Source organism: Gorilla gorilla, chromosome 5, assembly GCF_029281585.2.
Source record: "Gorilla gorilla gorilla isolate KB3781 chromosome 5, NHGRI_mGorGor1-v2.1_pri, whole genome shotgun sequence".
NCBI classification, from domain to species: Eukaryota; Metazoa; Chordata; class Mammalia; order Primates; family Hominidae; genus Gorilla; species Gorilla gorilla.
This window is the reverse complement of record NC_073229.2, coordinates 30870707-30895964: the sequence shown is the minus strand read 5'-3', so window position 1 is coordinate 30895964 and position 25258 is coordinate 30870707. Positions and strand designations below refer to the sequence as shown.

The window sequence follows — 25258 nt, the reverse complement described above, 5'->3', positions numbered from 1 at the left end:
TGTCAGGAGGTGGAACCTTTAACAGGTGGGGCCTACTGGGAGGCACTTGGGTCTCGGGTGTGGATCCCTCATGAATAGATTAGTGGTGGGTGTGAGCGAGTTCTAGCTCTCCCAGGAAAGGATTAGTTCCCAAGGAAGAGTGGGTTGTTAAGAAGAGTCTGGGTTCCTCAGTTTCTCTCCTTTGCTTCCTCTCTTGCCATGTGCTCTCTGCACACACCAGCTCCCCTTCCGCCTTCCTCCATAGGTGGAAGCAGCCAGAGGCCCTCACCAGAAGCACCATGTTTCTCATACTTCCCAGTCTGCAGAACTGTGAGCTAGAGAAATCTCTTTTCTTCACAAATTACCTGGCCTCAGGTATTGTTACAGCAACACAAAACAGACCAAGACATGCTAGTCTACAATATATGTCTACAATTTTGCCATTATGATGTGAACAGATCCTTTCAAAGCTGGAACTTCCCAACAGGCATGGGATTTAAAGCCAGCCCTAGGGTCAAGTCCACCAACAGCATGCTACTCTGCAAGTGCATTTACTGCTGCCAACCTTAATTCCCTCTTCCATCACCTAGGGATGACCATCCTGCCTTGAGAGGATGCTTTGTGAAGATTAGTTTTTGCAGATCCTGGCTTGGGTGCACTAGTGGGGCAGGAGTGACAGTGACTGCTGGACTGGTGGGCCCACTCAAGTGTGGGCTACTGAAACAGTAAGGAGGCTCCCACAGGGGATTCCAGGCTGCTGGAACCTACCTAGGACCAACTGCTGGGTTCCATGACAATGCCATTGAGCTTCCTAGAGATGCTCCACATTTGAGGGGCTCAGGGTCAGACTAGACCCCAGGGCATTTCTGGGGAGATGTAGCCTGCTGCCATACCCCACATTTCTGGAAATCACCTAGCACTGGAGGGGAACCTGGGCGAACCCTGTGGGTTGTAGGCTTGCCTGGGAGAAGCATGGTCTGGAACAGCACAGCAGGGAGGAGTAGGGAGTCTCAATGCCCCACTGGCACCCCGTGTTGGGGAGCACCACGCAGTTCTGACTCTCCATCTCGGAGGCCATAGATTCTTCTCTAATGATCTATCTGCCTTGAACGTGGCCTTCCTCCAGTCTAACTTACAGTCCTGCCAAAATGACATTCCTAGAGCACAAATCTGATTACGTAGCTCCCCAGTTTAAAACCCATCCATGGACTAAACCTTCCTGATACATCATTCAAGGCCTTCCATGGGCTGGCTGCTGCTTGGTTCATCTCTTCATGTCCACATTGTACCTCTATAAAGTCTGCTCTGGTTCCCCCAGCTGGAAATAACCTTACCTATGGCACCTGAAAAGCTGGAGCAGAATCTCTCCTATGGCCCAGATCACTTTTCTCCTGTGGATTCTACTTATTTGGTGGCCCATGGATTCAGGGTCTCCATGCTCAACAAAGTTGACCAGGTGGCCTTGGCCATTCTCCCAAGAGCTGCTGCAGTCTTCCCCAGCCTCCTCCAGGATCCTCACCTTCCACAGATGCCTCTCCCTATCCCAGTGAGGAACTGAAGAGGAGCACTCACGGCTTCCCCACCTCCTGTTTAGTTCCAGCCCACTTTTCTCACCATTACCCAGACCATGCACCCTCACTCCTGAACTGCTGAGTTTCCTAAACTGCCTGATGTTCCCATAACCCTAGGCTTTTGCATGTCACTTTCCCTCAGTTTAGAATATTCTCCTCTGTTTTGTCTTCTTGGTCAATTACTAGTCACCCTTCAAGATCCAACTCACAAACAATCACCCCTGAAAAGCCTTCCTTGATCATTACATCTCTCTTCCCACTCTGTGGAAAGAGAGTGGGAACGTGGATGCATATTATGTCCGTGTTAATCGTGTTAACGATGATAGCAGGAATGACGACAGTCATGATAATCAAGACTTCTACCATGCTTACTATGTGCCAGATACTGTTCTAAGGGCTCTTTGTATTCTAACCGGTTTAATCCTTACAACAAGTCTGAGGTAGATGCCATTATTATCTCATGTTTACAGATGACAAAACAGGATCTCTGAAGACACTATGCTGCACTTCCTGTTTACATAACTGTCTCCTCTCCCGGAGAAGAGTGACAGTGTGTAATTTATTATTGTACCTCAAACCTCAGCATCTTGTTCAGTGCCCAGCTCACATCACAAGAGATGCAAATCATGTTTACAGAATGAGCCAAAGTTATGATGATCTGCTGTGGGATGAATTCACACCTTCCCCAGAAATAGATACTCTAGGAGGGAGATGTGAGCCTGAAATGGATTACAATTTTAGGATCACGCAGTTGTGGCATATGGACACTAAACTTCTGATCCTACCGCTGAGACACAGAAAATTCTAATCATTTCAGGGGGCCTGATAAGATTGCTCCCCAACACCAGAATGCAAACCAGTCATAACCACAGGCTTCCGCATGTTCATTCCCGAGGGCTTGTCCTGTTCATTGTGACCCCTCATGCACATGGTGCAAGGTCACCACATTCAGGAACTTAACAGGCAGGCTAGCTAGTTCCAAAGTGCTGAGACACGGAAAAACTCAACACCATTGTCCAGCTCCTCTTACTGAAGGGTCCACTTACATAGCTCTTAGAAGCTTCAGTGCAGGCGGGCGCAGTGGCCCACGCCTGTAATCCTAGCACTTTGCGAGGCCGAGGCGGGTGGATTACTTGAGGTCAGGAGTTCAAGACCAGTCTGACCAACATGGTGAAACCCCGTCTCCACTAGCTGGGCGTGGTGGCAGGTGCCTGTAATCCTAGCTACTTGGGAGGCTGAGGCAGGAGAATCACTTAAACCCAAGAGGTGGACTTTGCAGTGAGCTGAGATTGCACCATTGCACTATAGCCTGAGCGAGTGAAACTCTGTCTCAAAAAAAAAAAAAAAAAAAGCTTCAGTGCAAACCTAGCAAATGCAGTATGTCCTGAGGTGTTAAGGATTTTGCTCCAGGACCCTTAACCCATAGTCCTTCATTTGAAGACTCTGGTTCTCTAAGGCAAGTAGGTGCTCATTTGCTTGGTCAGGAGAAAGAACCAGGAGGGCAGAGTGGAATTCTCTGCCTAGGAAGGAGCAGTGATTATATTGAGTTCTGCCCATCTTGTTAATCAATAGCTTCTTGTAACATTCCACCACTTCTTGTGACTGCTTCCATAGCAAAACCTACTTGGTTTCATCACTAGAAAATTGGCCAAGTGAGCCCCAGCAATTCTATGAAAACAGGCAAGGAAGAAAAGGCCAGCTGGACCAAGTTAGTGGAGACGGTTATTCTTACTGTTCCAGGAAAGGCATGCTGGGGCCTTGGGGAACCCCCCTCCTTCTTTCCTGCTGCATCTCCTTTCTGGTCGTTGTGATGCACATAGCTATGAATTAAAGAAGGGCAGCGAATAAAAGTGAATCATTTAAAATCATTTTTGGCTCAGTGGATTTCATAAAAATGAACAAAAGTAAGAAAAGGGCTAAAATCAGGTAGAATTACCTGCTTTCTGTGAATTAGCCATGCAGTCTCTATCTTTCCCCAAAATTGTGGATAACTGAGGAGCGGCTGGGCAGCTCATGTCTTTGTTAGAGTGGCAATGCCTATTTGTATATTTTTACAACATCTTAACACCAAGCCATTCCCCATAACATAACTAGAGGCACGATTTGGAACCAGCTGCATATTATCTGTCATTCTGAACTTCCATCTAAGCTTTTAATCTTCCTTTTCCCACTCAAACTTCTGTATTCTCTGGCTTCTTGACCACTACACCAGTCTAGGACACTCATCTCCTCTTATCGTGTGGATAATGCGGTCCCAGCCCTCTGATCTATCCCCACTCTGTACCAGATATCTATCTCCCTACAGCATCTGCTGGGCATGCGTGAGGTCCATGATGGCTCCATGCTCAGTCCATGCTGCAAGTCCAAGTACGACTCTGTCTGGACTCTACTACGAGTCTCCCACTTACATCTCTCTCGTCCACTCTGGCCTCTGGGTTTCCCGATAACCACGCTCCTTCTCTCTTCAGGGCCTTTGCTGTACTCACCTCCTGAAATGCCTTCCTGTTCCTTGATAATAAAAATTGCATTCGCCCTTCAAGCGGCAAATGAAGACCCGCTTTCCTCTGGCAGCCTTTCCTCCCTTAACTCCTACAACCCTGGTGGTCAGCAGCGCCAGTGAATTTGGCTCTGTTTTGTGCTGGTTACTGCTGGCTCCATTTGGGTCAGCCCTGTCTTCCCAGCTAGTTCCCGGATGGCTCCTCCTACATGTGCTGCAGCAGGACTCTGAGGCTGGGCAATGATGGAACGTGCTCACTGCCCTATGGTCCTCAGGCCCAGGACTGGGGGTGCATCAGAATCACAATGATGCTCATTCCTCTTCTCGGGGATTCTAGGTTGGGGTCCAGCATTATATTTCTTTCTTTTTTAAATTTTTTTTTTTTTTTTTTTTGAGACAGAGTTTTGCTCTTGTTGCCCAGGCAAGAGTGCAATGGTGTGACCTCAGCTCACTGCAACCTCCCCCTCCCGGGTTGTTCAAGTGATTTTCCTGCCTCAGCCTCCGACTAGCTGGGACTACAGGTGCCCATCATGATGCCTGGCTAATTTTTTTTTTTTTTTTTTTGTATTTTTAGTAGAGATGGGGTTTCACCATGTTGGCCAGGCTGGTCTCAAACTCCTGACCTCAGGTGATCCACCCACCCCAGCCTCCCAAAGTGGGTGGCCACCCAGTGCTGGCCACCTGGCCCAGCATTGCATTTGTAAAAAGCCACAGTCAAAAATAACTCTTGGCCTCTTACTTTTGTCCTTTTCTCTGAACAAAAGGGCACTATTTCTTAGAGCAGAGTCCTTGGAACACCTGCAATAGTTGCCTGATGCAACTTCATGTTCCTGGGCTTTACTTTGGACCTGCTGAACCGGAATCTTTGGGCCAGACATTTGGATTTAAGATGCTTCCTGGCCGGGTGCGGTGGCACATGCCTGTAATCCCAGCACTTTGACCCCGTCTCTACTAAAAATACAAAAATTAGCTGGGCGTGGTGGCACGTGCCTGCAATCCCAGCTACTCGGGAGGCTGAGGCAGGAGAATCGCTTGAACCCGGGAGGTGGAGGTTGCAGTGAGCCGAGATTGTGCCACTACACTCCAGTCTGGGTGACAGAGTGAGACTCCATCTCGAAAAAAAAAAAAGATTCTTCCCAAATGCTCAGCATATACAAGGAGCTGAGAATCACTGGCTCAGGGTGCTAAATCGCTTGGTGCTGCCTGAGGCAGGGATACTGCAGCACTCAAGGCCAGGATGCATCAGTTCCATCCAGCATCTGGACCAATGTCCATCCTGGGGGGTCACTGGGATAATTTCCAGATTCTATTTCTATGCCCCCAACATGTAAAAAGTAAAAGAGCAATTTTCCCTAAACCAATTTATTAAAAGCTAATTTGCCTAAAATCTATTCACCTAATGATCATCTTGTCCACATTAGAATGTGCAATTAAAGGATACTTCTTAAACCAATTTGTCTAATGGCACTTCCAATTGAGTTTTATAAAAATCATTTGTCATTGAGCCTTTTGTAAATGATAAGATGTCTTATATCCTTGTGGGTGATTTTTTCTATTTTATTTCTATCTATAGAAATAAAATCTTTTATTCTGTTTCTATCTATATCTTGTCTAAACTTTAAGGATGTTTTAGACAAGTTTGCATAAAAAGCCTTTCTTCAAAATTTTGTGTCAAGCAATAAGTACTTCATCAAACAATTAGCTTTTCCTACATAGTTGATTCAAAGCATTCAGGTTCTTCTGCCTTCTTGCTGATTTTTTATTTACCCTATGTGCACTCTGTAAATTTACTAAACAAACCAAGAAATATATATCTAGTACCCATTTCTGTTTAGTGAGGCGATTACATTTTTATAGTGAGGATGACAAAGGGAATTGGGTAGATCAGGATTCTACTGCATGGCATCCACTTTTCAAGATGCCAATTTTTTTTTTTTTTTTTTTTTTTTTTTTGAGATGGACTCTCACTTTGTCGCCCAGGCTGGAGTGCAGTGGTGTGATCTTGGCTCACTGCAACCTCCGCCTCCTGGGTTCAAGCAATTCTGCTTCAGCCTCCCAAGTAGCTGGGATTATAGGTGCACGCCACCAAGCCTGGCTAATTTTTTGTATTTTTAGTAGAGATGGGGTTTCACCATGCTGGCCAAGCTGGTCTCGAACTCCTGACCTCGTGATCCACCTGCCTCGGCCTCCCAAAGTGCTGGGATTACAGGTGTGAGCCACTGCTCCCAGCAGCTAACTTCTTAAAGTAGTGTTTCCATCAGCCTCATTAGGGAAGCTTGGGAGAGGCAGATTCCCGGGCCTCACCTTCAGAGTTCAGATTCAATAAGTCCACAGTGGTGCCCAGGAATCTGCTTTGTAAACAAACTCCCAGATCACTCTGATCTACCTGGATGGAAATGACACCTGGTGCTGCAAGTTCTTATCGGGCAAAGAGGCACAAAATCATTACCAACATTTGTTGGTCTAAAAAGTATAAGATAAACTATAAAATCAGGCACTGATTCAGTTCTGTTGGCTTCAGCAAATTGCTTAATCTCTTTGATGTTCAGTTTTCCAATCTGTGAAATAATGTGTTATGGCAAGGTTGTCCAACCGGCGGCCTGCATGCGACCCAGGACAGCTTTGAATGTGGCCCGACACAAAATCGTAAACTTTCTTAAAACATGACGAGATTTATGCACGGATCTTTTTCTTTTCTTTCGTTTTTTTTTTCACTCATCAGGTATCATTAGTATTTGTATATTTTATGTGTAGCCCAAGACAATTCTTCTTCTTCTTCCAATGTGGGCCAGGGAAGCCAAAAGGTTGGACACCCCTGTGTTACAGGACAATTGTAAAATTAAATAAAGTACATAAACCGTGTGGCATAGCGTCTGACACTCCAGACACTCCAGACAGTTATTCCACAGAGAGTAACCATAATTCTTGATGCTATCACCATCCTCATTATTAATTGCCTCCTTTAGGAAGCCCATCGTCCCGAGGCTGGCTGAGGCGCCTGCCCATGGGACCCCCAAGGCCTCGTGCTTCCCTGTGTCACAGCATTGCCTATTGAGTCAATTCAATCCCTTTCATTTTTCTTAACTTGTTGCTGATTTTTCCTTGCAAGGGCTATGTGTGATGTAGTAATTATTAAATTTCACTGAGCGTGGCTATTTCCTCCTGTTTTACCTGCTAGAATGAACTAAGCCTAGTGCATAGTAGATACCCAATAAACATTTGTTTACCTTTTCATCATGTCTTCAGGGCAACGGGAAAAGGTGGACCTCAGTGACTGGTTTCTGCTGTATTAAAGGTCTGCTAGTCAAAGTGTGGCCAATGGACTAGCAGGAGGCACATGGCCTGGGACCTTATCAGAAAGGCAGATGCTCAGGGCCCAGCCCAGACCCTCTGGCAAGATCTCTAGGGGATGCTGATCTGTCAAGTCTGAGAAGCACCCCTGAAAGAGGCATTCCTTTCCGAAGAGGCTACTCCCTCCATAGGCAAAATGACAAATGCCCAGAGCCTTCTGGAGGAGGAGATTATCCCAGCACTGCTCTGGGAGGGCTGGGAAGGAGGTGCAGAGGCTTCTGCTGTGGGCCAAGGGCAGAATGTCCTGGTGAAACCACCACTGGCTTAGAACTCAGAAGAATGATTCTAGATCCTTGAGGGATAGCATTAGGAGACATACCTAATGTAAATGACCAGTTAATAGGTGCAGCACACCAACATGGCACATGTATACATATGTAACAAACCTGCATGTTGTGCACATGTACCCTAGAACTTAAGGTATAATAATAATAAAAAAAAAGGAACTCAGAAGAGCTGGGGTTTAAGTACAGCTCCAAGACCAAGAAACTTTGTTACTCTTCCTAAGACATTTAGCTTTCCTGAGCCTCAGTTTTCTCATCTGTAGAAAGGAAGTATTGCCCAGAGTATAGATCTGTAATGAGAAGTAAATAGATTAATAACTATACAGCTCCATGCAAGGTGCTGAGGGGAACTTAGGGTTGAAATCTAGCCTGAGGCCTGCCCTGGTGTGGGGATGATTCACTCTAGAGGAAGGGGCATCCTCTACAGGGCACTGTTTCTAATTTTACAAAGTCTCCATATAGGTCAGCAGAAGGCCTGAGTATAAAATACCCCCCGTACAGTCCTTGATGCATCACAGGAGATCAACAAATGTAGTCTTGATTCTGAGACAAACATCATAATACATTCCCCACCTCTGTCATAGGTTGTTTGGAGGGTCAGACAGGATCACGCGAACGTGCTTTGTAAATTGCAAAGTACCTTATATAGCTGCAGTGTTGCTAATAGGGCTTTCACCACACTTCTGAAAATCCACCTATCCTGATGCTTTCCAGCCTGGGGTGGGAAGGCAGAAGCCAAAAAAACAACAGAGAGTGTTTAATATGTGGTGGTACTATCATAAGTAAGCAGTGGAAAAGAGCAGAAGTGACTGGAAAGTGAATCAAGTAATAGAGCAGAGAGGCTTGTGAAAGACTTCCATGGCGGTTCTCCATGCTTGCAACAAAACACCACCACAAAATGCTCCAGGAGAGGTTTCTAGGTTTCAGTGTATTGTTCTGATGCACACCGCACTACATCGGTATTGAAAACTAGTGGATGGGGCCGGGCGCAGTGGGTCAAGCCTGTAATCCCAGTACTTTGGGAGGCCAAGGCGGATCATGAGGTTAGGAGTTCAAGACCAGCCTGACCAACATGGTGAAACCCTGTCTTTAAAAAAAGTACAAAAATTAGCTGGGCGCAGTGGCACGCGCCTGTAGTCCCAGCTACTTGGGAGGCTGAGGCAGGAGAATCGCTTGAACCTGGGAAGCGGAGGTTGCAGTGAGCTGAGATTGTACCACTGCGCTCCACCCGGGGCAACAGAGTGAGACTCTGTCTCAAAAAACAAAAAAAAAAAAACAAAAAAAAAAAGAAAGAAAGAGAAAAAGAAAGAAAACCAGTGGATGACCTAGGAGTCTGAAAACCTGCGTCCTCTGCTTTTAACTGCCTGAGGAAGACATCTAACCTTCCTGGGATTTTGTCTCTTTACCTCTAAATATCCTAGAATAAAAATGCCTCCTTTCCCTTGATTCCTGGGATAAAAATGCCTCCTTTCCCTTGACAGCACCTCACTGAATAAATGGTTTTGCATCTATCTGATGCATGATATTTATTAATTGTTGGAGGATACACACTACTTCTTGCCTTTCTAATGATGATGGTGGCTGCTCCTGCTGGGAAACACACAGAGCTCTCTGCTTGCTGACTTATTTCAGCAGCTAGACTGATTGAGATGCAGTGTATTCATAAAACTGTCTGTGTTGATGGAGTGGAAGAAGCAAAAACGACCAGTTCCAGAGAACAAGGAAAATAAACCCAAACCGTGAATGTCACAGAGCCATAAAACCCAAGAGGGCTGTATTTCCAAACCTGACACAGCCCTGGCTGATGACTTCAGACAACGAAAGAAAAAGCAAAGATGACTTCTAAAGTTGGTCCTCGTGCCGTATGGCTGTAGCCGACACACGGAATAAGTGTGAACTAAATAAATACACCTCTAGCCTCTCTTCTTACCACCACAAATGAACTTTTTTTTTTTTTTTTTTTTTTGAGATGGTGTCTCTCTCTGTTGCCCAGGCTGGAGTACAGTGGCGCGATCTCGGCTCACTGCAATGTCCGCCTTCTGGGTTCAAGCAATTTTCCTGCTTCAGCCTCCTGAGTAGCTGGGATTACAGGTGCTCGCCACAACGCCCAGCTAATTTTTGTCGTTTCAGTAGAGATGGGGGTTTCTCCATGTTGGCCAGGCTGGTCTCAAACTCCCAACCTCAAGTGATCCCTTCATCTCGGCCTCCCGAAGTGCTGGGATTACAGGCATGAGCCACCGCGCCAGGCCACAAATGAACTTTTTAATCAGCACCTGCTATAGAGGCCCATTTGTAACTGCTGCTGTATCGGCAGCTACTTGTCAATGAGCACAGCACTTAGTGCCCAATGAATAAAGGTGTTGCAACATTTTCTCAGTCATTTGCCAACTAGTTGCAGTGAGTTGGAATTACTTATCTCCTTTAATTACTTAACCTTAGCTATAGGTACTCCACCTGAAGATGGTGGACCATAATAAAGGGCCTATTGGCAGTATATTTGGAACAGAAATGAGAGTCTAGCATCACTAATCTACTAAATCAGATTCCCCTTGGCTGCAAGAAAGAGGTCAACAGGAGCTCCATCAGTTCCTTCAGAACACCAGGCCCGCCTAGGGATGATCACTCGCCTGGCGTTTTGCCTTGGTCAAAGGCAAAATGTGCTGACTGACCCCTTGTGGTGAGAGGGATGATGTTGAGGGAAACAAGAGTTAATGAAAAAAATGTTATTTTTGTGAAATGCCCCAAACCTGGCTTTCCCTTCCAAGCCAGGTCAGCATGTGAAAACCACAGCAGACATCTGGCCTCCGTGAGGACCGTCCTCAGATCTGGAATCATAACCTCAAGGGCCATGATAACATACACAACCCTGGCACCCTCAGCTGACTTAGTTTCAGAGCCGCTTTCCACAAAGAAACATTAAATTTAAAAAAAAATTTTACTAGACAAATAATAATTGTAGATATTCATGGGATGACATTTTGATACATATTTGTAATGTGGGATGATTAAATCAGGCTAATTAACAAATCCATCACCTTACATACTTATCATGTTTTGGCAGTGAAAACATTTAAAATCTTCTGTCTTGGCAATTTTGAAATATACAATCCATTATTAAATGTACCCTGGGAAGGTGGCCATGAGTAGGGAAGGACTGGAGAGGAGAGTCACTCTCCAGCTAACTGAGTCACTCAGGCACATCACCCTTGCAGGGCATGTAATTCAGTTAGTTTTTTTTTTTTCCTTCAATAAAATTACACAGTATTCATTGCCAGAGAACTGCTCTCTTTTCTTTTTTCTTTCTTTCTTTTTTTTTTTTCTGAGACGGAGTCTTGCTCTGTCACCAGGCTGGAGTGCAGTGGTGTGATCTTGGCTCACTGCAACCTCCACCTCCTGGGTTCAAGCAATTCTCCTGCCTCAGCCTCCTGAGTAGCTGGGACTACAGGCACGCGCCACCACGCCCAGCTAATTTTTGTATTTTTAGTAAAGACGGGGTTTCACTATGTTGGCCAGGATGGTCTTGATCTCTTGACCTCGTGATCTGCCCACCTTGGCCTCCCAAATTACTGGGATTACAGGCGTGAGCCATCGCGCCAAGCCCAGGGAACTGCTCTCAAAGAGTCAAAATGGTCCTTCTAATCATGGAACAAACACCTGTTGAGAGGATCAGTAAGTATTTTGTGAGAAATTATAAATCACCTATATAAAAACACATCATATTGTTTATGTCTGCAGCCATGGACTGGTACTGCTGCTCCTAGGGAGACCGGAAGAGAAGAATGCCCTTCAATTGATCACTGTGCTGTTGAACCTGGGCCTTCTGCAGGACAGGCATAAAGGAGGGTGAGAAATGCAGAGATGGAGAGATGAAAGGAGCATTCATTCATCCAAGCGGATAGGGAATCAAATCAAAGTCACCACGTCATCAGGGTGAGCATCGACACATTCATCTGCTCTCAAAACATGCAAAACAGGAGATATATGTATGAAGTTTGAAAGTAAATTGAGATCATATAAAAGAAAATACTGAGCTGGATGTGGCAGATCTCGCCTGTAGTCCCAGTTACTTGGGAGGCTGAGGCAGGAGGATTGCTTGAGCCCAGGAGTTGGAGATCAGTCTGGGCAACGTCGAGAGACCTTGTCTCTAAAAAAATTTTTAAAAATTAGCTGGGAGTAGTGGCGCATGCCTATAGTCCCAGCTACTTGGGAGGCTGAGGTGGGATGATCATTTGAGCCCAGGAATTTGAGGATGCAGTGAGCTATGATCATGCCACTGCACTCCAAGTTGGACAACATAGTGAGACCGCATCTCAACATACACTCCCCAAAACTCTCTCTCTCTCTCTCTCTATATATATATATATATACACAGAGATATTAAGAGGTAGAATATTCATGGTGACAGTGTAAGTTCAAGCTAGATCCATAAATACTTTAAAGGAAAAACAAGGATGGCTGCAGCTCATCTCTTATCTTGCATCTCTTGGATGCAGGATGATATTTATTCACTGTTGGAGGTCACACTCGTATTTTTTGCATTTACAATGATGTTAATGGCTGGTCTAACTGTCTGTAGTTGGTGTGTGTAAGAGCATGCCTGTTTCCTTCCAAAATTCTTAGTGTACGGCCTGAGAACTACGGCTGGACCGTGAGTTTGACCAATATGGGTGACTGTCATGTTCTAACTGCTACTCTTTAAAGCGGTTGCTTTTACATCTAGGTTATCACGTTTCCTTCAAACACTACAGAATACAGGAGAATCAGGGTTAATTTATGGCAGAACTTAGAACTGGAGAACATTTTGCTAACTTCCCTAAAATGCAAGTATCCTGCTATGAAGATACAGGCAAAAGATCATCAAACTCCTCCTTCAGCAACAGGGCTTCTCTCCCTCACAAAGCCTCCTGTTCAGCATTAGCTAAGGACTCAGCAGGGAACACATCAGATTAAATCCCTGCCCTCATGAAACTTACCCCTGGGATGTTTAGAAAATATGCAAAAGGAATGAAGCTTGGTGCCCTTTGCAATTTCATGTTGATGTTGGACATGCCCCAGTTTATTTATACATCCAGTTATAAATCCATCGAACAGCATTACTGTCCATCTTATTCACAGGAACAATTGAGAGACATGCTTGGCTGAAATCAAGCAATTGCTGCTAAAAAGTGCACAAAAGATGCTAACTTCCTCCTACAAAGTTAAATCCTTCCTCATGACATTCACAGCTCTCCACAGTTTCACCACAATCCACTTTTCAGCCCCAATTTTCCTTACTACACCACAAGAATCCTACTTCCCTGCTGATAGGACTATTTGCTATTTCTTGAACATAATAAGCCTTGTACCCATGTGCCTGTGTGTCCTTTGCGTCTTGTTTAAGAACAACCTCCTCCTCCAATCCTACCTGTCAAAATCCCACTCATCTTTAAGGCTTGTCTTAAATAACTCCTCCTTAATGATGCTTTTTCTTGATTCCTCCAAAAGGATTTGACTTGTTATACTTGAATTTATTTAGAGCCATGTTTACATCTCCTCCTATTAAACATTTTCTGTAGCTTATCACAGCCTGCAGCTCCTCCCGCTGATGGCCTTAACCATTTTTGTACACTGTATGAGGGCTGGCAGAACACCTTGCACATAGCAGGCATTGAAAACATAAGTGCTGAGTGAATTAAATCTCCAACCTAACAGTGCTACAAAAAAGACAGGTATTTTGCTACGATCTTTGCCCTGGTTATAGAAATCAGAGCAGAAAGCATCCTTTAAAAACTGTTTTAATCAACAGATAGTCCTTGTATGCACTGCAGAAAAAAACTTCTGCATTTTGAGAATAGAAACAAGACTGGAAAAACATGGAGAAATGGGTAGAAAAGTGAGTATAAAAAGTAAAATCAGCTAACTCCCCCATTCGTTCTGTGTTGTTTCCATTTTTTATTTTTTGTATGAGTTTTGACATCTTAAAAACCTTTCTGGCTGGGGAGACTGTCCCTCCTGGGGCTGGCCAATTCTCAGAGTTAGCAAGGGCCAAGCCAGGAGCAGCCCTTTGATATGGAAACAAACCAGTCCAGAGCCAGACTTCCTCTATCAGGCCTGTCCACCCCAGGATGCATTATTCCTCTGCCTTAATCATCCCATGGCCAGGTACCAGGCAACTATAGAACATTTGTATAGCTTAGAGCCTGCTGACACCATGCAAACTAGCCAGTCCTAAAGTGCTCTGTCTGCCCTGCTTTGCCTTTCTGCAGAAACCCCAATAAACACTCTGGCCTCGGCTTTCCCCTCTCCTTGCTTTCTGCCTCCTGACCACCCTGAGGCTTCCCCATGTACCCTGTGTGGTGAGCCGTGCCTCCCGTCTCTAGGGCCCGTGAGTATAATAAACCTTACGGCTGCACTTGACTGACCATCTCACAAAGAACACAGAACACCTTCAAATTATCAGTTACCAAGAGAGTGTAAACCTTAAACCTCTGAGACTTCTATGCAAACATTCATTTTTTTCCATTTAAAGGCATAGATAAAGTCCAAGGTCACAGTGGTCTAATCTTTGGTTTTATTGCACTGGGATTACTGGGAGGGAAGGCAGGGACAGAGGCAGAAGTAGCCAGGTGGTTCTGGAGGGTTGGAGAGGAGGACATGGAGGGTTGGGAATGTGGGGATCAATGGGGGAGAGAGAGCATCAGAGAAAAACAGAGACACATAATGAAATTACGCAGCAGCATGTGACTGTAGAACAGTGAAAAAGTCCACAAAACTAGAGAGATAGCTATAAGCAGGAATATTGGTCAAGCATGGAGAGAGGATTCTTGTTACACAGGTACACATGCTGGGGCTGAAAATAACACAGGTCATGGACACCATTTGTCAGGCAAAGTTGTAGTAGCGAATACTTTGGTAACATTGAAATGAGCAATCAACTAAGTTCTGAGAATATATTAAGTTTCCTTGTATTTTGAATTCTAACCACTGTGCAAATAAGTCCTGGGTAGGTGTGTATTATCAGTAGGACTTGCTTTCAAGGATAAGCCTCAGTTTCCTTTCTTTGCTGAAGTGTCAATAATCTCTAACTGTGGTCAGATGCTTCCCATGTGGTTTACCCCTGCTCCTGACTCTTACACAAACTGTCTCCTTCGGGTCTGTTCTTTGAAACCCGACCCAACTGAACTCAGATCCTCCTCTTTATAACCAAGTGCCTTGAGTATATGACTAATTTTTGAAGAACTAGATAATTTTTGTCCTTGAGTCACGCTGTGGACTGAATTGTGTCCCCCCACCTCCTAAATTCATCTGTTGAAACCCTCACCCCCAATGTGACTGCATTTGGAGTAAGGAAGTAATCAAGATCAAATGAGGCAATGAAGATGGAACCCTAATACGATAAGATTAATGTCCTTATAAGAAGAGACATCAAGCCGGGCTTGGTGGCTCACGCCTGTAATCCTAGCATTTTGGGAGGCCGAGGCGGGCAGATCACTTCAGGCCAGGAGTTCGAGACCAGCCTGGCCAATATGGTGAAACCCCACCTCTACTAAAAAAAAAAAAAAATACAAAAATTAGCTGAGCATAGTGGCACAAGTCTGTAATTCCAGCTACTCGGGAGGCTGAGGCAGGAGAATCGCTTGAACCCAGGAGGTGGAGGTTACAGGGAGCCAAGATCATGCCACTGCACTCCAGCCTGGGTGACGGAGTAGAAACTGTTTAAAAAAAAAAAAAAAGCAGAAGAGATATCAGAGATCTCTTTCTCTCTCCCTGTTATGTGAGAACATAGAGAGAAGGGAGCTGTCTACAAGCCAGCAAAAGATACGTCACTAGAAACCGAACCCTACGGACCTTGATCTTGGACTTTCCAGCGTCCAGAACTAAGAGAAATACATTTCTGTTGTGTAAACTACCCAATCTACACTCTTTAGTTGCGGCAGCCCAAGCAGAATAACACAACTTTTAAAAACAAAGGGGCCGATTTTCTAACTTCTTAAGCAGATGAAAACATACAATGCTAAAACACAAAGAAAGCTGATTTTTTTAAAGATTTGGGAATAGGCCGGGCAAGGTGGCTCATTCCTGTAATCCCAGCACTTTGGGAGGCAGAGATGGGCGGATCACTTGAGCTCAGGAGTTCCAGACCAGCCTGGGCAACTTTGTGAAATTCCTTCTCTACAAAAAAATACAAAAGTTATCCAGGCGTGGTGGCATGTGACTGTAGTTCCAGCTACTCAGGAGGCTGAGATAGGAGGATCACTTGTGCCTGGGAGGTGGAGGCTGCAGTGAGCCGTGATTGTGCTACTGCACTCTAGCCTGGAAGATACAGTGAGATCCTGTCTCAAAAAAAGAAAAAAAAAGGGGGCGGGGGTGGGAATCTTGGTGGAGATAGTATAAACAAATGGTTATAAATGAGGATTCTGGAGTCAAAAAAAATAGGTTCATGCTTATCTGTCACTTACTAGCTAAGTAACTACAACCAAGTCCTTTAATTTCTCCAAATTTCATGCTCATCTGTGAAAAGAGGTAATAATGATAACAATATCAAAGAGTATGTGGTAAAGTTCTCAAAAAAGGCTGACATTATTATTACCCAAATGTGAACATCTGACTGTGAAGTCCAGCTAAATTGATTTATCCTTCATTCAACTGGCATGCCGGGAGCACCGGCCACAGGTACCTTATGCAGAAGGCATAGGTTATTCATGCAGCGTTGAACATCTGACTTCTGGAGCCAGAATGCCACGGAGAAGTGACTGATGATGACTTAGAGAGGTAGGAGACAGTGGCTTTTGCCTTCATCACGCTTTTGGGGTCACCCATCACTCCAAGGATTCCAAGAAGGATGCATTTCACTTCAGATCACATTCATTACACAACAAGCTCTGTGGGACACTGTACTTCTGGAAACTAAGGAAACTGATGCCAACAACTCCTGGCCCTGTATCGCATGCTGTTGCATGGTTGATGTTGGAGGAGGTGAGATGGAAGGAGATTTTAACAAGAAATGAAGCAAGACAGACAGGGAGAATGAGAGAACTTCTCCCCACCTGGCTGATGAACAGAAGAAATTTGTAAGACAAATACTCTCCAAATTAATTACATTTTCCTGATAAAGTGGAAGCAAATGCCACAGTAGAGGTATTTCTGCATGACTTTCCCTGACTGTGAATTTGGTAGTAGTTCCAGTTCAGCCTCACATTTCCTCCAGCATTCTACCAGACCATTAGCCACTGTCACTCCCCATTAATCACGCTTGGTGTCTTTCAATTGTCCTGTGTTTCCTTTCAAACATGTCACCAGAGCAGCAGACACTGAGAACAGACTAAAACTCATGAGTCTCAATTTAGAGTTCTAGAATTCTTAGTTTATTAATTCCTTCTGACATGGCCCAGATGTCTTCAGAGCAATTAGTAACAGAACAGGGTTAATGTAGCTACCTCATGGTGATGCAGATTCATTATAACTGATTGCTCACTTATAAAAATTAAGCAAGTCTAATTGAGTTTAAGCCCAAAAGGATAGCACTAGATTTGCAGTCCACGGACTTCTCCACCTGTCTTGCTTTATCATGTTTAAGAGGTTACCAGGTACTACATAGTAAGGATATTAGCTTTTTGTGTATTTTTATTCATTTGATCCAAGCTGTATAGAGGTGAGGCATATAGATAAGAGTCTACTCTCTCAGGAAAGGACCAGGGAAGCCAGAGAGATGGGGCCAATTGAGATATCTTCGGTCTCTCATATGTAAAGAACCCTGTGGATTCCAGGCCACCTGAGCTCCTGGGCTCATAGATGAAACTCAAGTTTGTCTCCATTAATGAGATAACTAGATAAATCAGAGGTGTTGTTAGTTAAGAAATTCTGCTGACTCTTCTTTTTACAATGTCATATCTACTGGTTTGCTCTCTCTCTTCTCACTGATATCAGTCAGATGCTTGTTAGCTCATATTTCAATGACTGGAGAAGCCTCTTCAATGGTATCCGTGGCTCAGGGTATCCCTGGCCCAATGGTATCCCATGGCTGAGTCCATTTAGCTGATCTGACTTTGGAGTGCATGGCCTAGAGCTAGCCTTGGTGGTGGCTTCTCTGATAGGCCTTCAACCTGCTCCTCTTTCTGCTCCTTCTACACGGTGATCCAAGATCTCTTAAAGGCTAGTTTTCATCATATCACTCCTCTGCTTAAAAACCTCCAAAGTCTTTTCACTGCCTAGGGATTAAAATCTAAATCTTTTTATGCCTTTTTCTAGTGAGTCCTGTCTCTCAGTATACTTCAGAATGAAGCTTCCACCCCTCCTCAGCCAACTCTTCAATGACCCAAAATGTTGCCACCTCTGAGGCTTTGTCTAGGGTCTTCTTTCCTGGAATACTCTTCCCTCATTTTCTATAAATGTCCTTCATGCTTGAAAAGTCAGTTCAAGCTTCAGCCTTCTCTTTATCAGACTGCATTGAATTGCAAGTGTTACTGCTAACAGTAGTTATGTTAGTACTCTCTCTCTACGTATATATATGCATTCATTAAACCAGGGGTCCCCAACCACCAGGGCCATGAACCTGTACTGGTCCACGGCCTATCAGGAACCGGGCTGCACAGCAGGAGGTGAGTGGCGGGTGAGTGAGCAAAGCTTCATTTGTATTTACAGCCACTCCCCGTTGCTCACCATTACCTCCTGAGCTCCGCCTCCTGTCAAATCAACAGCAGCATTAGATGAGCGCGAACCCTATTGTGAACTGCGCATGTGAGGAATCCAGGCTGCACGTTCCTTATGAAAATCCACTGCCTGACGATCGGTCACTGTCTCCCACCACCTTAGATGGACTGTCTAGTTGCAGGAAAACAAGCTCAGGGCTCCCACAGATTCTACATTATGGTGAGCTGTATAATGATTTAATTATGTATTACAATGTAATAATAATAGAAATAAAGTGCACAACAAATGTAATGCACTTGAATCATCCCGAAATAATCTCTCCCGCCCCACCTCCGGTCTGTGGAAAAATGGTCTTCCACAAAACTGGTCCTTGGTGCCAGAAAGGTTGAGGACAGCTGCATTAAGCTGCATAAAATAGTAGATATTCCTATCTACTTTGATACTTAGTACAGTATTCTGCCTATTGTAGATGTGTTGAATAAATATGTACTACATGTGGGGGTTTATTTTGTACAATGTTTAATCTTTCTTAAGGGAAATTTGACATCAAAGCCTTAAAGGGTGCATAATCTTTGACTCAACAGTTCTAATTTTAGAAATAAATTAAACTCAGAAGTGATTATGAAGATATATGCAGGCTGCTGCAGTTGTTTGCTGTTGTGATTTAGCAATAAGGAAGATGGAAAAACTTTAAGGGGTCAGTCAAGTAAACCCTGATCCATCCAAGCAGCTAATAAAATCATGTTGTGGAATTGTTACTAACACGAAAATCAGTTTACAATATATCACCAAGTGCAAAAAGCAGGTGACAAAACAATACGTACAGCAACATTCAATTTTTATTCAATAGACAGACAGATGGACAGTGGATATTGCCTAGAAGGAGGCTTATGGGGCCTTTTCTCCTTTGTAGTTTTCTGTGAATTTCAATTTTTGGACATCGAACAAAAGTGTTATTGATATGTTAGATGGTTCTGTTAGATGGAAATTTGCTATTTCAAGCCATACACATCTGACTTGGATGGACATACACATTAATAGATTAGTTTGACATGAGCCCATGTCTAAGATGGACTCTTATAGAACTCAGTATCACGTGAAAGACAGCCTGCTCTGCAAACAACATTAGCTGAACTCGGAGTTGAGAAATATAGCATCGATTGTGCCTCTATTACAGAATTCTTGTCAGCCCTGGAAGTCACTTATTTTTCTTGAACCTCAGTGTTTCTCCTATAAGATACGTGAATATTTTTCCCTAATTCCACCCCCATTACATGTTACAAAATGTTACTATGATTACCGAGGTATTATTTGTCAAAATACCAAGTGCTTTTTAAAAAGGCAGTCGATCAGCATCAGGTGAAACTATTATCAAAGTTGGAGAAATGACCCTCTGAAATATTTTAATCTCTGATTATACCACAGCCTTCAATCACAAAGTGGTATCTAATTCATGTGCCAAAGTGCAGTGAAGTACAATTTCACTGAGTGCTCAATTTAATATCTGTGGCTACATTCATTACGTAACACTTCAGAAACACTGCAAAGGACGTGCGCAATCATTTCAGAACAACATTGCTAAGCTTACTCTTCTTTTAAAAGTATTTACCACATAATTTGCAGATTGTCTTTTTTTTTTTTTCCCCTAAGAGAACAGACAGCACTGACATGAATTTTAATAGGTGAAATACACTGGGCTTCAGATCAATAACTTAAAGACAAAAAATGTAAAACCTTGACATACTCATATGGAGAAGGCACTATTCTCTATCTTTGCAAAAATGTTGACACTGAATCGATTTCACCTAGATGAGCAAATAATCTTGAATTAGTCACTTAAATACAATGTACACATTTACAGATACACATGACTGAAAGCTCTTGGCATATGGCTGGTAGGTGGATATCAAATGCTGCTTGACACAAAAACACAAACCCTGGTCATGACTGCAGATATCAAGACACACACAGAAACACCCAAACATCCCACAGGGCAACCTCCCCAGAGAGCTGCCTTCAGGCCTCAGTTCAAAGAACAAGAGAAAAAGAAAATCCCTTGAAGGGAAGGAGGGACTGCTTGCCCCAGAAGACGTCTGCACTCACCTGTTAAGTGGTTGGCAATCCTGGTAGTGGGTTTGGGAGGCAGGGCCGGGGGCTGCTTGAGAAGGGGCAGCTGCTTCACTGGGGTCTCTTCATGGTCTCCAGGGAAAGCAGCAGGTTTTTTGGGGGGCAGTAGCAGGACTGGTTTGGCTGAAGGATCTTGGGACAGGAGGACTCCAGACTCACTGGCAGAGGGACTCTCTTCAGACACTGAGGGGACAACCACATGACACACAGGAGACATTACACAAACGCAGTGCAGGTGGGGCCAGCGGGGGACACAGGACAGGGACTCGGGTTGGCAACACAGCGGAGCACCGATGCTTCAGGCCGCCACGCATGTGTAGAGAGCTACAGCGAGGACACTAGAAATCCAGTGAAGCAGGAGGACAGAGAGAGGAGGCAGAGGAAGAGAGAGAGTGGAGGCGGGAAGAGCAACAGGGAGAAAGAGGAGGAGGATGTTTTCTCAAAACCAATAAACACTTGACCATTTCAAACTCAGCTTTGGTCATGCAAACCCTACACATGCTCTAAGATGGGACTCATGGGGCACAGCAGGAATCACCAGGGTGGCCAGTGCAGAAGGCCCAGGATGCAGAGCCCCTCTAAACCAAACCAGAACTGAATGCCAGCAGCCTCGCTGGGGCCTGCTTGCCCTTTGCTGAGGGGCAAGAGGGAGTGGATTCAAACAAGTGGAGGGGCTCAGTTTTGTCCACTGGGTCCGCTCTGTCTCTGCTCTCAGATCTGCGACACTGGGTACAGATGACAGCCTGGAACGCTGACACCTCATAGGCTGCACCCCAGGCACTGGACGGCTGCTCCTCCAGGTTCTGGAGTGCCCGGCGCTGAGCAGCAGCCTCTCAGCCCAAATTCTGTAGTTTTAGCAACAGCATCCTGCCCCTGCCAGCTCCTGTAAACTTTGACGAGGCAAAGGATGCTTTAAATCAACTTTCAATCTTCCCCTTTCCTCTCTCCTCTTGCTCACCACAACTATAGTTTTCTTTTATCAATTCCTCCATTTCTCTTCGCACTGCATTGGACGCGCCTCTTCCTTTCTTTCATGGGGGAACCCCTGACTGGCTTTCATGAAGAGTTGTCATTGGGTGGTGGCACACACCTTCCTATCATGCCGGTAGCTTGGCTGATGACAGATTGAAACTCTGTGATTCTGCTGGAATGACAGATTTTTACTATAACAGTCAAATCTATCTGACTTCAGTGTCACAAGGAAGTCTGGATTCTTTTAAAAAAAGCACTGCTTTCATTGGGAAACCCTCCCTGGGGTGGGAGGGTGTAACTCCACTGCATCTCCTCTCACCTCCCGCCACCACCTCAGTGAGAAAGCCTGTAAGGGACTCCTCCCCTCCCTACCCTCCTTCCTCCTCCCTGATCAGGTGTTCTGTGCAGCACCAAAGCCCTGCTGAAAATCCTCATGAGCACTACATTCTCCTGTCTCAGGGACACTATTATTGTCAATGTGGCACACAGTGATGGAGCAATGACTCACCGGGTCCCATAACGAAGCATGGGAATTAACCCTGTGAAACCTCATCCCTCCCACCCTCCCACGTGACTGCCTATGGATGTGGATTTTGCACATGATGGGGAGAGAGATCTTTCTATCTATACTCTGGATATTGCAAGAGGTTCCTTCTCCCAGACTCATCTCCTGACAAGTACCACTGCTCATTAGCTGTCAGGAGGGACCTATTTCGGGGCAAATTAGGACCACTCTGCAAACCTTCTGAGAGGATGAGTATTGGCCACTTAGCCACCTCTGGACCAAAGAAGGAGATGACAGTCAGATGGCATCAAAAATCAGCTATCAGCAGGATACAATTCAATCAGTAAATTATATACAGTTTAATAGACAATTAAATTAATTGACTATATCCAGTAAATTGATACAAGTATTAACTGGCATACTGGCACTAAGACTATAGGACCTTTCAGACAGACCAATTAGATAGGTATCATATAGAAATGTAGGATTCCTCAGCTTTATCTTAACAGAGATGAATGTTAAAAAACAAAATAATAATATTTTAAATCATTAATGTTACAAAAATAAGCCATATCATCTTTAAAGAGATTAAGGTAGTAAAGAGTTTTTTAAACACTGTAGGATAATAAGTGTAAGTATATTCCATTTTAAAAAATACTCAGTATGTACTAAAAACTAATCTGTTTCACTAAATTTCCAGATCCTTATGCTCAGGATAGTCCAAAATAGAATTCCAAGTCCAGCCAGGCCAAAGATTCCTGGTGCCTGGCTGGACTTGGTGTCTGGGACCTGCTCTACAATCCTGCCGGGGCATTACCTGGCCCATCCATGATGTCTGACGGTTGGAGCACCTCATATGAGCAGGGATCCCTGGGCATTGGGACTGGCTCCATTTCGGACAGGGCAGGCAGAGACAGCTGGCTGGAGCTCAGGGACTGCCCATTTTCTAGGGAGTCCTCTTCATTGGATATAGAGAGTTCTCCATCTGTCAGAGAGAAAAGGAGATTGCAGAGTTAGACAATGTCTGCCTTTCAAGAAAGAGTGGCACTTACTGCCTGCTGAGTCTAGATGCTGCTGAACAATCAAGGTCAGCCTCTGAAACCAACATCTGTTCTTTTGCTTTTAAGACATTTATTTCATCGTTAGAGATATGTTGTCTAATCATCAGGGCAAAAATTTCCAATGATCTTCAGCATTTTGCCTGTTTTCTCTGTGTCTTTCTAACCTGAATCCATCACATTTTCTATGTATTATTATTATTACTTTTTTTGAGACAGAGTTTCACTCTTGTTGCCCAGGCTGGAGTGCAATGGTATGATCTTGGCTCACCGCAACCTCCGCCTCCCGGGTTCAAGGGATTCTCCTGCCTCAGCCTCCTGAGTAGCTGGGATTACAGGCACGTGCCACCACACCCAGCTAATTTTGTATTTTTATCAGAGATGGAGTTTCTCCATGTTGGTCAGGCTGGTCTCAAACTCCCAACCTCAGGTGATCCGCCCAACTGGGCCTCCCAAAGTGCTGGGATTACAGGCATAAGCCACCGCGCCCGGCCATTTTCTATGTATTTTTAAAAATAAAAAGTAAATTAAAATTATTTTTTTCTCATAATTTCTAAAAACTTGGGAAAAAACTCAGCAAGCCTCAGAGATTGGAAGACCAGGATTGGGAATTCCTACTTTAGGGAGCAAAGGGCTTCATGTCATTCAACATGCACCAAGGTCCTGTCTTCTGTTTGCCTCCACCCTGGTCCAATTTCTCTACTTGGATAAACTATTAGGACAGCTCTCATCTGCACCTAACAGGCTGCAGCCACTCAGCGATGCTGGGAAGTGCCAGAATTCTCCTGGTGCCGACCACCAATCATGCCACATAGTGCAGACTTTGATGTTGCTTAAAGCTCAGCAAAACAAGGACCACAGTGCAGGATCAAAGGCTCCCATACAATGGCCATTTGTCAAATCACAATTCCCCCTGTGTGATTTCATCCTAGCCCAGGGGAGTCTTAGATAACTAGACATTAAAGTCAAATTAATTTTTAAAGAGGACTGAAAGCTGTTCCAGCGAGATGAATAAACACCAGATGAAAGACTAAGTTCTGCCGAGTCAGAAACAGAAACCAGCAGAGCAATTATCCGACTTAAAACCAGAAGCAAGATGACAACTCGTAGAAAAGAAACAGTGAAGTGACTCCAAGGTGATTCTTGGGTAAATAATCCTTTCCTTTTTGCTATGTTCCACCTCTAGTTTAATTTTATAAATCAGTGATCTATGGTGGCACAGAATCGCTCCACGGCCCACCCCCGCCCGATTAGAGTCCGTCCAGTGAATATCTGTTTAACAGAATAATCAACAAACCAACAGGCCTGAAACAGCATATGTTTCAAGGGCATATGGTGTTTGACCTGAATCTTCTATAAGCATAGAAAAAATATAATGAATGCCAAAAAAAAAATCATCTGAAGCAGACAGTGTAAAGCACCAGCATTTGAAGAGTGTGTTTTTTTTCTTTTTTTAATTCCGCTTTTTTATATGCCCAAAATGGTAGTAAAAGTTATTATAATTGGGATCAATAATATGATGTTTACTAATTAATAAGAAAGCAAAAGCAGTACAGACCGTAAGCCCATGCAATGGAAATCACACAGATGAACTGGGAGTCTTTGGGATGGGAAGGGCTGAGCGTCAGTATGTCGCTATCCCATCATGGATGCTCCCCAGTCTTCTTAACGTGCCTTTATTTAGCATGTTCAAACAGATGCCGTGGGAAGTAACTCTGTTTCAATTTCCCAGTTGGTGGAATAATGATGCAGCTGCCATTCAGCCTAACACATCTCTAGGAAACCACTTTGATTCTTGATGTTCCAAAGTATAATAAAAGTGCTGGACGAGACAACCAGAGGGGACGGAGGTCTCAGGGCTCTTGCCAAGTTCTGCTTCTTTGGGGGAAGGATGCAATCAAATGATTGCCATACATTTTAACAGTTAAGAGTACCATAGAAGCAACATTAGAAAAAAGAGATGTAACTGCGGTTGGATGACTCTAGACTCTCTCCATGAGTCCTGGGCTTGGCTGGTAACAGAGAAGCAATATTGCTTCCTCCTCTTGGGACATACTAACTCTTGAAAAATTGGGCTCTCTATAGATTAAAAGTAATGTGGCTAAATCACAAAGGCCCAAACCACTTTGGAGAGGAAATAAGCTTGGGAACTCCACTGTTATAATTGCTAAATACACATTTCCTTTGAAAAAGTAAAAACAGGAGAAGAAGGTGTAAGACACTGATAATATCACCACCCTACCTAACAGAAACAGTTTCCTCTTTTTGAACATGTTTTTCAAGAT

The 25258-nt window shown here is 44.3% G+C and overlaps 1 protein-coding gene across 7 annotated transcripts in view; it reads right to left on the bottom strand.

Moving 5' to 3' along the window:
- PHACTR1 (phosphatase and actin regulator 1) overlaps positions 1-25258 on the bottom strand; it is a 572466-nt gene that overhangs the window by 82058 nt on the left and 465150 nt on the right. For 6 of the 7 annotated variants that reach the window (XM_019029631.4, XM_063707340.1, XM_063707341.1 and 3 more), the window contains 2 exons: positions 22733-22900; positions 20415-20621 (listed from right to left, as the gene is read on the bottom strand). In XM_019029631.4, the coding sequence (XP_018885176.1) occupies positions 20415-20621; positions 22733-22900 (375 nt within the window). The remainder of the gene's footprint in view (positions 1-20414; positions 20622-22732; positions 22901-25258) is intronic. The other variant, XM_055390645.1, reaches the window with a different exon arrangement.